This window comes from Grammomys surdaster, unplaced genomic scaffold (genome assembly GCF_004785775.1).
Source record: "Grammomys surdaster isolate TR1022 unplaced genomic scaffold, NIH_TR_1.0 277, whole genome shotgun sequence".
Classification (NCBI taxonomy): Eukaryota; Metazoa; Chordata; class Mammalia; order Rodentia; family Muridae; genus Grammomys; species Grammomys surdaster.
Genome location: NW_021604718.1, coordinates 104347 through 117367, shown reverse-complemented (window position 1 = coordinate 117367; position 13021 = coordinate 104347). Strand labels below are relative to the sequence as shown.

Below are 13021 nucleotides of genomic sequence, written 5' to 3'. Positions count from 1 at the left end.
ATCTACTGTTATGTCTGCATGTGTGTGCATAGTCTATCTACTGTTATATCTGCATGTGCATTGGTGTATGTGGAATGGAGTGTTTTTTCCTTAAATGGGAGGGCTAATTTATTTTAAAGTAAAAGGGGCTTGGGGTGGTAGAGCCGGGTGGTAGTGGTGCATGCCTTTAATCCCAACACTGTTGAAGCAGAGGCAGGCAGATCTCTGAGTTGAAAACCAGGCTGGTTTATATAGTGAGTTCTGGGACAGCCAGGGCTACATGGAGAAGCCCTGTCTTAAAAACAAACAGAAAAAAAGAAAGAAGGAAGGAGAGAAAGGTGGAGGGAGAGAAGGAGGGACAGAGATATGGAGAGGTGGCTCACCCTGGGCTCTGGCTCCAGCTCTTCACAGTCGCAGAAACACCTACAGATTTTGTTGTCCGCTATGCTGGTCTCACTCTCATGAAACAGAGTGTAAATCTCTTCTTCTTTAAGAGGAACCTTCACCATACAGATCTGGGAGACAGAAGGGGGTCTCACACAGAGACGGGGTGGGAAGGGAAACCCAAGGGTGTAGAGGGTTGCCGGGGGTGGGGGTTGGTAGGGGCAGGGGGCCCTCACCTCTTTTAACAACTTGTGCTTTAGGTGGTACACGTTCACGAACGTGATGGAACTGCAGAACTGAAAGATTTTCACCCCGGGGATGAGAATCACCTGCACGACACGGTAAAGGCTCTGCTCTTTTAGGGAGAAGTGCCACGTAGCCTTATCGGCTCTTAATTGTTTGTTCGTTTGTTTGTTTTCTAAGACAGGGTCTCACTCTGTAGCCCTGGCTGCCCTGGGACGTGCTCTTGCTCTGTAGACCAGTCCGGCCTCAAACTCACAGAGATCCGCCTGCCTCTACTTCCCAAATGCTGGAATTAAAGACCTAAAGACCTAATCCACCCTCACCACCAGAACTACACAGCTTTCATGGTTCCTCAAGAGCCTCTGTCCTTAGTAGGCTGAAGGTTAGAAAACTAGTTTGCTCTTTCTGTGCCCCGCCCCCACCGTGTGTCTGTATCTATTTCTGTGTGTGTGTGTCTCTCTCTCTGTGTGTCTCTGTGTATATGTGTTCTCTCTCTCTCTCTCTCTCTCTCTCTCTCTCTCTCTCTCTCTCTCTCCAGGGTTTTACCATGTACTTTTGCTAGCTGGGAACTGGAGTTGGATCTCGGGCCTTGAACTCGGAGCTGCACGGGTCCCTCTGCAGCCCTGCCCGCAAAGCCCTGTGGTGAGGTGAGCATGCCACACACCCGCCACCTCTCCTGTCTGCAAGCTTCAGTTTCTAACTCTATCTAGCCTTCTCCCCGAGTCACAGTGAGAGGTGAGGGGGCCCTCTGCTGGAAGCAGGGGTGTCCCTTGGAGTCTCAAGTCTCCCATTCCCTGTGGGGTGGGCTGCAGTGCTTCACAGTGGTGAAGGACTGGGACTGAGCTGACCGCTGCTCTACACTCCACTTCCCGTATGCGTGTATGTGTGTGTGTTATGTATGTTTGTATGTATGTGCCTGTGACTGCATGCGTGTGGGCATACGGGTGTGCGAGTGCACTGAGGTGAAAGAGGTTCGTGTGTGGAAGCCAGACGTCATGGTCAAGTGTCTTCTCCCATTGTTGTCCACTGTCTACTGAGGCAGAGCCTCTCACTGAAACCCAGCAGTCTATTACTCGTTTCACCCAGATATCCAGCTTCTCCTGGGATGTCTTCTCTCTGCCTCCCAAGTACTGAGAGGCCAGGGGTGCTGAGGAAGTGGGCTCCTCACACATGCGTGGCACTGGCTTTATCCACTGAGCCATCTTCCCCATCCCTGGGCTGGCTTCTTACCTCCCGGTAGTCATTAACATTTCTGTAAATGTTGGTGTTGGGGATCTGACCCAAGAGGAGGATCTTGGTTCTGGAAGGAAATGTACTTGTCTTAGGTCCCTGTGCCCTTGCCTTGCACGGCTGTCCTGCACCGACCAGAGGCTGAGTACCTGTGCGAGCGGACAGTGATGATAAAGAAAGTGAAGACCAGTGAGATGAGCAGTCCAAGGTCTAGTCCCAGGAAAATCGCAGCGGAGAATGTCACCATCCAAATGACCTTGTGGAAAAGGGTTGGAGGGGGAAAGAAACCTTGAAAATGAACAGAATGGAGGTGCCAGGCCCACCTCAGACAACCTCAGAGGCTGCCTGGATCTTCTCTTCACCCTTCCCTTCATTTCCTTTTCAAATATCAATGTCCCCGTGTACAACATGGAGACAATGCTATCTATCTGCATTGTCAGATGGTAGGTGGGTTGACATAAGGAATCAGAACTCACTGAATGACAGTTAAGGATTTGCAATATTATAACTATTTATTTTATATTAACGGCAGGTTTACTGGGAAGCTGTTTTCGGGTGGTCTAGTTCACTGGCCCCAAGGACTAAGGCCAGGGAACTGGCCGGGGGTGGGGTGGGGGGACTAAAAGAGGGAGAGAAAAAGAAAGAAGTGGGCAATTGTGCAGGGACAGAAGAGGAGAGCAACTATTTATTTTTAAATTTTTATTTATTTTGTGCATGTATGTGTGTCCTCATGCTGGTGTGGCCACATGTGTATATGCCTGTATGTTTGTTTTTTGAAATTAGGTCTCACATTGCCTTGGAGCTCCCTGTAAGCTAGGCCGGCAGCCAGTAAGCCCCAGGGATACCCCTGTCTTTGCCTTTCCAGCCCTGGGATTCTAAATCTGTGCCACAATGCCTAGCTTTTTTATGTGGATTCCAGGGTCTTAAATGGCCAGCTCCTAGCCGGGCAGCAGTGGCGCACGCCTTTAATCCCAGCACTTGGGAGGCAGAGGGAGGCGGATTTCTGAGTTCGAGGCCAGCCTGGTCTACAGAGTGAGTTCCAGGACAGCCCGGGCTACACAGAGAAACCCTGTCTTGAAAAACAAACAAACAAACAAACAAACAAACAAACAAGGCAAACTCCTGCTGACTGAGCCTTTGCCTGTCCCTTTTGAGATGCTCAGAGATGCTGTGGTCACTCTGCACTCGAGCTTGAAGCTCAGCTCTAGCTGGTTCTGCTCCCCCTGCACGCCCCAGTTCACACCCTGAGGCAGCTGTACTCACGCAGTCATACTGGTCCTGTCTCCACAGAGTGGGTAAGTTGTAAACGGCTTCAAGGTAGGGCACCACATTGCTTAAGATGATCCCTGCCAGTACGGCCTGTGGGGAAAGACAAACGGCCTCATTCTCCCTTCAGGGACAAATTTCCCAAGTCCTCTCAAAGGAACCACAAAAACTAGCCTTGTCTCTAGAAATACTACATGGTTTTTTTTTCATATGAACAGCACACCCAAACTCTGACATAGGGCACAAATAGAAGCTCTTTCCATTTTTCTCCACTACTCTAGTGTGTTAAGTCCAACAGGAAAGACTACACCAAGGTCAGAGCTGATTCAGCTGGGACACTAGCTGGGCCCGTTTGTGCTTGCTTTCTGAGAAAGTCCAGTACAACAATACAGATACAGTGGGTCAGTAAAAGACAGCCCAGCACAGACAAACTCAGGCATGGCTTCTTCCTACCAGTTGTTGTTGTTAAATATATTGATTTTACCTAATCTTTTTTTAAAAAGATTTGTTTATTCACATATTTTTACATAGACAAGCAGTCTGTCCTTCAGACACACCAGAAGAGGGAATCAGATGCTATTACAGATGGTTGTGAGTTACCATGTGGTTGCTGGGACCTGAACAGGACTGTCCAGGAGCATCTAGTGCACTGGTCCCCTGAGCCATCTCTCCAGACACCCTGCAGCCAAACTTTAAACAATGTGTGGTGGGGCGGACAATACCTCAATTTCACAGGGGTTTGGAGAATTCTCATTCATATTCTCTCTCTCTCTCTCTCTCTCTCTCTCTCTCTCTCTCTCTCTCTCTGTCCTTCTTTCTTTCTTCTTCGCTTTTGTATTTTGTTATGGTTTTTGTTTTTCCAGACAAGGTTTCCCTCTGTAGCCCTGGCTGTCCCAGAAATTCATACCATAGACCAGGCTGGCCTCACACCAAGACCTGCTTCTGCCTCCCAGGTGCTGGGATTAAAAGCATGCACCACCACCACCTGACTAAATTATAGCTACAGGAAACAAAGCCCGTCCCAGAGCCATGTAGAGCAGAGCTGTGTCCTTTTTAAATATTAAGGTAAGACATTCATTTCACTAAAAATAATTACAGGAGCTAAAGCAATGACTCATCGGTTAAGAGCACTGACTGCTTACTCTTCCAAAGGACCCGAGTTCAATTCCCAGCAACCAGGTGATGGCTCACCACCATCTGTAGGTAGATCTGATGTCCTCTTCTGCCCTCTTTTGTTGTGTCTGAAGAGAGCGACAGTGTACTCACATACGTAAAATAAATAAATAAACAATAATTACAATCCTACATAATTTTATTTTTAAAAACTTTTTTTGTTTTTGTTTCCTTGAGACAAAGTCTTCCTATGTAGTCCTGGTTATCCTGGAACTCACTATGAAGACCAGGCTGGCTGCTATTCTCCTGCCTCTGTATACTGGGTGCTAGAATTACACGTGTCTGTTACTATGCCTGGTCTGTGTGATTTCAATCGTCACAGAGGCAGCCGCTGCCATGTTCTGCATGTTTGGGGCATGAACCTATAGCTTATAATCGCTTGGTTTCATAAACACACACACTGTGGCTAAAGGTCAGCTCGTGTCTCAGACACAGGGAAGAAGGGACACGTTTAAGCAGGGACACATGCAGTTGAGCTCAGCACAGGGCTAAAAGTCAACCTGCAGGCCTGCTCTTCTGATGCTGGCGATAATCAGGGATAGCAACGGAGGAACAGAATTCAGACAGGCAGAGAAGACAGATGGCACAGACACAATGACAGCAAGTGTCTGAGTCTCACTGATAATGGCTTCCTACGTCTGAATCTGTCACTCCTCACCGAGTCCCCAACCCCAGAGCTGAGTTACAGCTTAAGGACAACAATCGTAACTGTGTTTCTTGACCACTCTCTATGAGATCAACGTGACCTTGGTTTACAAGAATATACACGTGTATGACACAGACGTGGATCCCACATGATCCTGTTTAGTGTGCAGCCTTATGGTGAAGACACAGCAGGATCACTGCTGTGCTGTGTCTACGGCTGTGTGTACCTATGCCTGCACACAGAGGACAGGGGAAGATGCAGCTGTCCCACTCTGTCACTCCTCATCATACTCTGCTGAGACAAGCTCTCTCACGCAACTGGGAGCGCACTAATTTTTTTCTCTTTTAAGCAAGGCTGCCCAGTCAGCAGGCACCAGCCATCCTCTGTCTCTGCCGGCATCCTTCCAGCCCTGGGTCACAGGAGATGCAGCCGCAGCTGGCTCTTACCTGGGGCTGGAGAGCTGAGCTCAGGGTCTCATGCTTGTACAACAGGTGCTCTCACCCACCGCCATCTCCCTGGATCCACCACAGGGACCATACAAGTGCAATTCTTTGCGTGGACGCTCTACCAAGATTCCACCTTTCTTCTAAGATTTATTTTTTTTATGTGTACGAGTGTGTTTGTTTGCAAGTATGTGTGTGTATCACATGTATGCGGTGCCTGAGGAGGCCAGAAGAGGGCACCAAATCCCTTGGAACTGGAGTTATAGACTGTTGTGAGAGCCAATAGGTTCGGGGAATTAGTCCTCTGGGCCTCCTGGAAGATCAGCCAGTGCCCTTAACCACTGACCCGTTTCTCCAGCCCCGTCCACCCCGGCCCCGCCCACCCCAAACCCCACCCACCTCCAGCCCCGCCCGCCCTGACTCATCCCACGTACGTTAGGCAGATTGTGGAAGAAGGTTCCCATCTTCACCATCAGCAGCAGCATCACACCTGCGCCTACCAGAGAGGCAAACTGAGGAGACAGAGCTGGTTGAGGAGAGCCGGCAGGCAGGGGCTGGTCCCTGTCTGCAGCTGTGGCCGGCTGTTTACTGAGAAGCATGCCTTTTTTTTTTTTTTTCCTTGAGAAGAGTTGGGGGCTCAGCACACGTGCCTTTTAGGATCTTAGTGAAGTATTTGACACACAGTAGGTACTTCATGAGTGTCATGTGAATGCTGTGGGGGGAGTTTCAGTTTTCCCTGGAATCCTTATTGTCACAACTCACGACTATGAGTCTCCTAGGATCTAGCTCTGTGTCTCGGCTTTCAAAACGTTAGCTTCTCCACACACAAGTGATTAACTCTACCCTCAGGCACACGCCTCACTGACAGCCCCGAATCCCTTCCACTCTGCTTCCGTGTCACATGTCCCACCTGCTTCTGTGGTGCTGGCACTCTGACAGCTTCCCATCTTCGGGGGGGTTTCATTGTTTCCTTGTTTTGTATTTGAGACAGAATCTCATGGGGTAGCCCTGGCTGTCCTGGAACTCACTTATTATGTAGACCGGAGTGGCCTTGAACTCATGGAGATCTGCTTGCCTCTGCTTCCTGAGTGCTGGAATTTAAGGCCTGTACCACTATGCCTGGAATAATTCATCTTTTTAAAGGATGACTGTTTGCCTGCATGCATGTATGGATACCATGCCCATGCCTGGTACCCGGGGAGCCCAGAACTGGAGATACAGATGGTTGTGAGCGACCTGAGAAGGGTACAAGGAATCAAACCCAGGTCCTCTGCATCAAGTACTCTCAACCACTGAGCCGTCTCCCCAGACCCACAGCGGGGCTGGAGACAAGTGCTGGGGTTACGGGATGTGCTACCCGACACCCCCTCCCAGTGACGTTTAAAGACAGAGATCTGAGCAAATATTAAAGCGAGCACAGAATCCAAACTCTTCCCAGAGGCTCCCGACTAACTACAACATTACAACAACCCCGATGCAGCCCTGCTCCAAACGGACATGCAGACGGCCACGAGGACAGATGTGCGTGTCTCTCCTTCTGTGCACATGCTAGGGGTACGGTGCCTTTTCAACACACCTGCTGCCTTCCTCCAGACTTGTCTTGGATGATAGTCCTGGCCATACTACCCGTAAACACGCAACATCGGAAAAAGGAGCTGACCACGTTGCAAAGGCCAATGGCTATTAAATCCTGCAAAGAAACGGCAGAGCCTTTGAGCCCACTTTTTTATTTTTTTATTTTTGGTTTTTCAAGACAGGGTTTCTCTGTATAGCCCTGGCTGTCTTGGAACTCACTCTGTAGACCAGGCTGGCCTCGAACTCAGAAATCCGCCTGCCTCTGCCTCCCAAGTGCTGGGATAAAAGGTGTGCGCCACCACCGCCTGGCTTGAGCCCACTTTTTTTGAGGGATCTGATTTAGAAGTATGAGTACACTGTTTTTTGAGGCGGCATTAGGGTTCTTGCAGCCTTCCAATAACACTCGGGCCGGACGGAGCCTCGAGGAACACCCAGAGCGGCCAGTCTCGTTTTGTGGATTAAATTGCGTCTCTGCCCTTGCTTCTGAGAAGGACATGCCTTCTGAAAGTAGGAAAAACGGACTCTTGCCTTATTCCTCTTTCTCATGACCCCTTGGTTTTGGGCTTACAGAGGGAGCTCAGTGATGGCCCCCTCTACAGTAACCCAAATGTCTGGCTAGGACACTGCTTGCTTCTGTGTCCCTCTTGAGTTCTAGGGAAAGGAACAATTTCAGAGTAATTAGAGATTTTTTTTTTCTAAAAAAATAAACACAAAAGCCAAAAGGCAAGGCATTACGTTAATGACAGGTACAAGCAGCCTGGTTTGTATGTGCTAGCTCATGTCACCTGTGTCCCAGCATCCATCTGGCTTCTAGGCCATAGGGAAGGAAGACAGAAACTCTGCTGGCTAGCTCAGCAGCACCACCCCCTATAAGCACCGCCCCCTCTTTTATCATTTGCTATCATCATTGTCTCATGCATCCGAGGCTGGCCTTTAACTCCTGAGCCTGCCCCTACTTCCTGAGTTCTGGGGTAACAAACATTTGTCACCCCACCTGGTTAATTCCTTCACCTCTCTGTACCACATCCATTCTAGGAGAACAATACTTGTATGAATTCAGGAAGGTTCAAAGTTATACATCCTCCACTTCTCAGAAACCTTATGTGATTACAGTACAAATTATGGCCCAACAAACTGGTAAAGAGGAATGGGCCCTGCGTGTTGGAGGGAGGCTCATATCAGAGAACCATCCTATCAGATAACAGGACACATGGCCCTCACCTGGGTGGATAGGCTCACATCAGAGAACTATCCTATCAGATAACAGGACACATGGCCCTCACCTGGGTGGGAGGGTCACATCAGAGAACCACCTTATCAGATAACAGGACACACGGGCTCACCTGGTTGGAGTTGGTTCTGTAGTTGTGGAAGAATGCAATCTTCTTGCCCAGAGAGATGAGCAGGAAGGAGCTCACTAAAGCTAAAGACATGGCTTGTAAAACAATTTTGCTAAGGACACCGAACTCTGGAGTCTCAGGGAACACGAAGCTGGAACAGAAGAGTGGAATTACTACTGGGTGGTAGGCAGTCCCTCACTTCCCCTCTCCCTCTGTCCTCACGCCAAGCAGACCTCATGGTCCCTCCCCAACCTTTTCTTTTTTTTTCCTTCTAAACAAATAAAAGACAAACAGCAATGGAGGCAGCAGCTTGTCAAAACAGCCAACAAACCAAGGCAAGTGACAAAGGCCATCAAGACAACATCCTCTTAGCCGGGCGGTGGTGGTGCACCCTTTAATCCCAGCACTTGGGAGGCAGAGGCAGGCGGATTTCTGAGTTCGAGAGTTCGAGGCTAGCCTGGTCTACAGAGTGAGTTCCAGGACAGCCAGGGCTACACAGAGAAACCCTGTCTCGAAAAACCAAACCAAAAAAAAAGACAACATCCTCTGTGGTTTTCTGGTCCTTGTTCCTACCCTACAGTTGAGGGCAAGTACCAGGTGTGAGTGAAGGAAACTGCTTCTGCTCCTGAGGACGTTCTGGGGGTGCGTGTTGCAGGCCACTCCTATACCTAGGATGCTTCAGAGCTGAAAGGCTCACAAGTGCTCCTCTATTCACATTGGTCAGGACAGGATCTCCCCGGTGACCTTCACCCAGGCACATACAACTTCCATACGCACCTTCTCCCTCACAGGTTTCGTTTGTTTGCTTTTTGTTTTTTACTTTTTGAATCAAAACCTTAGGTGGCCCAGGCTGATCTGGAGTTCCTGGTCCCCTGTCTAAACCTCCCTAGGGTTGGCACTACAACTGTGCACCATCATGCCTGGCCCATTGAACTGTTCGCCTTAAAGAATGAATTTTATCATATGTTGACAAGATAATAAAAGTGTTACACATATCTTTATACTGACATATTTGATAATTCCAAGTCAATGAATAAATGCTTTGAATGACTCAAATTAACAAAGTGTTCTCTAGGAGAGAGAGAACCCAAAGCACACAATGGTCACAGTGTGATGGTGGTGATAACTGTCCACTTAAATTATCTGGAGTCACCTGGGAGATGAGCCTCTGGGCACCCATGAGGGTTGTCTTCATTGCATTAAGGAAGGTGGGCAGACTTGCCCACTGTGGCGCTGCTGCTCCCCCGTGGGGACCCAGGACTGTAAGTGCAGAAGCACACTGTACACCCCTCAGCCTCCGCCTCCTGACAGAGAATGCTGTGCCCGCTGCTTCAAGCATGAGAGGCTGTATGCTTTCGGTGTGAGCGGCAGTAAACTTTCTCCCATAACTTGCATTTGTCAGAGGGTATTTTATCACAAGAAAGGGACAGAGATAACAGAGGTTTTGTTTAATACCATCCAAGCTGGGTATGAACGTTTGCCTGTAATAAACCTAGAACCTGGGAGGGAGAGGCAGGAGGATCAGAACCCTTTGGCCAGTTCACTGATGGATTCAAGTGCTGAAGGAAGAAGAAATCAGGCCAGTTTTATAAAGACTTACAGAAACTGAAGACATGGTAAGGGAAATACCACCCCAGGCCAAGGCTTCTCGTAAACATAATGGAAGAGGTCTGACCAATGTACAAAATGATAATGTGCCAGAACTGCATAGGCTTCCTCTCAGGACTCAAGAGGCTTAACCTTCAAATGTCACGCATGATAGGAGGAGACAAAAAAAAGGAAAAGAAATCCTGATGGTTTGGGAAGGCGCTTATGTAAGTATACCTTCCTTATATGTGAGATATCTTATATATATCTTCATGCTAACACAATCCTTTAAAGCTATTTTAGGAGCGTGGATATGCTCCATCTTTCATTTCTTTGGATAACTTTATAAGTCTTGGGAAATGTCTTCTAAATCTTTTAGAGGTTGTTTGTTATTTGCAATTCCTGTTTTTTGAATTCCACTTCCTCATCATTAACCATGTGTGCCTGTGTGTGTTTTTGTGTGTGTGCATATGTGTGTAGTGTATACAATTGTGTATGAGTGAGTGTATGTATGTGTAGTGTGTATGTGTGTGTATGTGGTATGGTTATGTCTTTATGTAATGTGTGTGCCTATGTGTGCAAGTATGTATGTTTATGTATTATATATATGCATTCTGCCTACATGTATATGTGTATCTGTCTTTATCGTATGTATGTACATGTGTCTGTGTATATGTGTGTGTGTATTTGTCATGTATGTGTGTGTCCAGCATGCTTGTTTTCACTATCTTTTACCATTTAATCAAACAGACAAATACATATGACTCCATATTTGGATTCTATTCTAGAAAACAATAGAAGATCCACAGTGAGGCCAGCTGTGTGCTTACACACTTAGGAACTCTGTTTCTGTGGTAGATGTTTTTGTAGAGCAAACATTAGCTTAATCTAATTGAAGAGATAATGCCTTATCTAATTAAAACTTCCTCTTAGGGGCTGGAGAGATGGCTCAGCAGTGAAGAGCACTGGCTGCTCTTGCAGAGGACCTGAGTTCAATTCCCAGCAACCACATGGTGGCTCACAACCATCTGTAATGGGATCTGATGCACTCTTCTGGTGTGTCTGAAGACAGCTACGGTGTACTCATACATTAAGACATAAAACCTTCCTTTTAGTTCATGATTAAAGCTCACTTCTCCTTTTTTGTCCATTTATAAAGTCGGATAAGAATGTGACTATTCCAATGAGATGTATAATAAATATAGTTTATTATCCAAGCTCAACACTATAAGCCGCTGCTTTCCTTCCTACTGTTGTTGGTGTCACTCAATGCTTATCAGCAAATTAGGATTAAAGAGGATACAGAATCTGGGTGTGGTAGGGCACAGCAAAAATCTCACATTTGGGATGTGCATGGTGGAGGATCAGAACTTCAAACTGGACTGCCTGTATCAAAAAAGTGAACAAAGACAAAACAGAGACCATGGCCAGGAACTACAGGCATAGCAGGAGTCAGGTTACAGGGTCCAATTCTACCAGTTTCTGGCACCATGGATGAATACAAAAGGGCTCAAATAAAGAGCGGTCAAAGCAATGTTTAAATCGGAGTTTTGAATACTTCTTCTCTGTATGTACCCTTGAATCTTACAGTGAAAGCCAAGCTGAAGAATACTGACCAGCTGAGAGACACCTTACTGACTGACGTTCTCCCCCAAGCTCCAGTGTGATTCCTGGGACTCCCAGTGTAGAAGGAGAGAACAACTCCCACCGTTGCCCTCTGACCTCCTCATGCAAGGTGTGGCAGAAACCTGCCCAATCCTCCCAAAAGGTACAAACAAAACAAAAAGACATGTTTTTAAAAATGCAAGTTAGTCTGGCGGTGGTGGTGCATGCCTTGAATGCCTGTGCTCGGGAGGCAGAGGCAGTGGATCTCTGTGAGTCTGAGGTCAGCCTGGACTACAGAGTGAGTTCTAGGACAGCCAGGACTGTACAGAGAAACCCTGTCTTTAAAAACAGAAAGAGAGAAAGAAAGAAAGAAAGAAAGAAAGAAAGAAAGAAAGAAAGAAAGAAGAAACCTCACACACATTGCTACCTGACTTTCCCTTGTACCTTGCCCCCCTAACACACTCATTATTGTATAGAGGTGGTATCAGACCATGTCTCTGTAATTGACTACGATGCCAAAGGCTTGGCCATCACTGCATTTCACAGGAAACTGTTGGGATACAGGCCTGGTTCAACATGATCGTATCAAACGGCCCACCTGTTGTTATCCTGGACCTCAGCCAATGTCCCCAACACTTTGGGATTCCCCTGTGTGCAATGTGGAGTCATGAGCAGTATTCTTCAAAAGTCTGCTTGCGGGTCAAGACACTGCCATCTAGTCCTTTCTAATTAAAGTAAAAAATGGCAAGTGTCCGATGACAGCGAGAGTCATTAGATCAAACCAAACGCAGAGGAATCGCGAGTCCCTCAGAGCTGCCAGTTTTTCAGAGATAACCTCCCCAATTAAGAAGAAAATGTTGTTCAATGGCACAGTGCTTGCTTAACCTGCATGCGGCCCTAGCTTCAACCCCAGCACAGTGTAAAGAAGAAGAGAAGGAGGGAGAGGAATAGGGGAGCAGCTGAAACCCACAGTAAAGTGGGTGATGGCAAAGCAACAGTTCTCTTCTGAACATGGAGTCCTGAGTTTCCTACCAGGGGCACTAGAAAACAACCTCTCATCCCATCTTTTAGTTGTTTAATTTGGGGGGTGTGTGTGTCATTCAGCCCAGGCTAGCCTTGTGATTGATGTGTAGCCAAGGCTAGTCTTTTAACTCCTAATCCTCTTGCCTCCACCCCCAAATGCTGGGGTTACATGTGGGTATTACATGCCTGGCTTTCTTGTTCTGCTCTTCAAAGTTAACCAGACAAGGGAGGGTTAATGCCTACAGAAAGAAGAATCAAGTGTCTTTGGTGTTCTGAGTACCCAGCAGATGTCTGGAGAAGCTGACAGGCTCGGGTGAGGAAAGTGACAGAGGGTGAGTAAAGGAGAGACAAGGTCATGGAAGGGAATGTCTCAGCGGGCCCATGCGGAGGCATTTCTTCCCTGAGGGACCAGTCACAGGCCTGTATAGCATAGAATAGAGTTTATTCAGGGAATGAATGGAGAGGGCAGCCCGGAGGGTAGTAGAGGTAGAGGTAGAGGTAGAGGTAGAGGTAGAGGTAGAGGTAGA

At 47.6% G+C, this 13021-nt stretch overlaps 1 protein-coding gene across 1 annotated transcript in view; it reads right to left on the bottom strand.

Moving 5' to 3' along the window:
• Slc26a8 (solute carrier family 26 member 8) overlaps positions 1-13021 on the bottom strand; it is a 46238-nt gene that overhangs the window by 11115 nt on the left and 22102 nt on the right. Inside the window, exons 8-15 of the mRNA XM_028777051.1 lie at positions 8283-8430; positions 6941-7054; positions 5799-5876; positions 3100-3195; positions 1986-2092; positions 1837-1906; positions 600-692; positions 363-494 (exon numbers count right to left, since the gene is read on the bottom strand). Coding sequence (XP_028632884.1) covers positions 363-494; positions 600-692; positions 1837-1906; positions 1986-2092; positions 3100-3195; positions 5799-5876; positions 6941-7054; positions 8283-8430 — 838 coding nt within the window. The remainder of the gene's footprint in view (positions 1-362; positions 495-599; positions 693-1836; positions 1907-1985; positions 2093-3099; positions 3196-5798; positions 5877-6940; positions 7055-8282; positions 8431-13021) is intronic.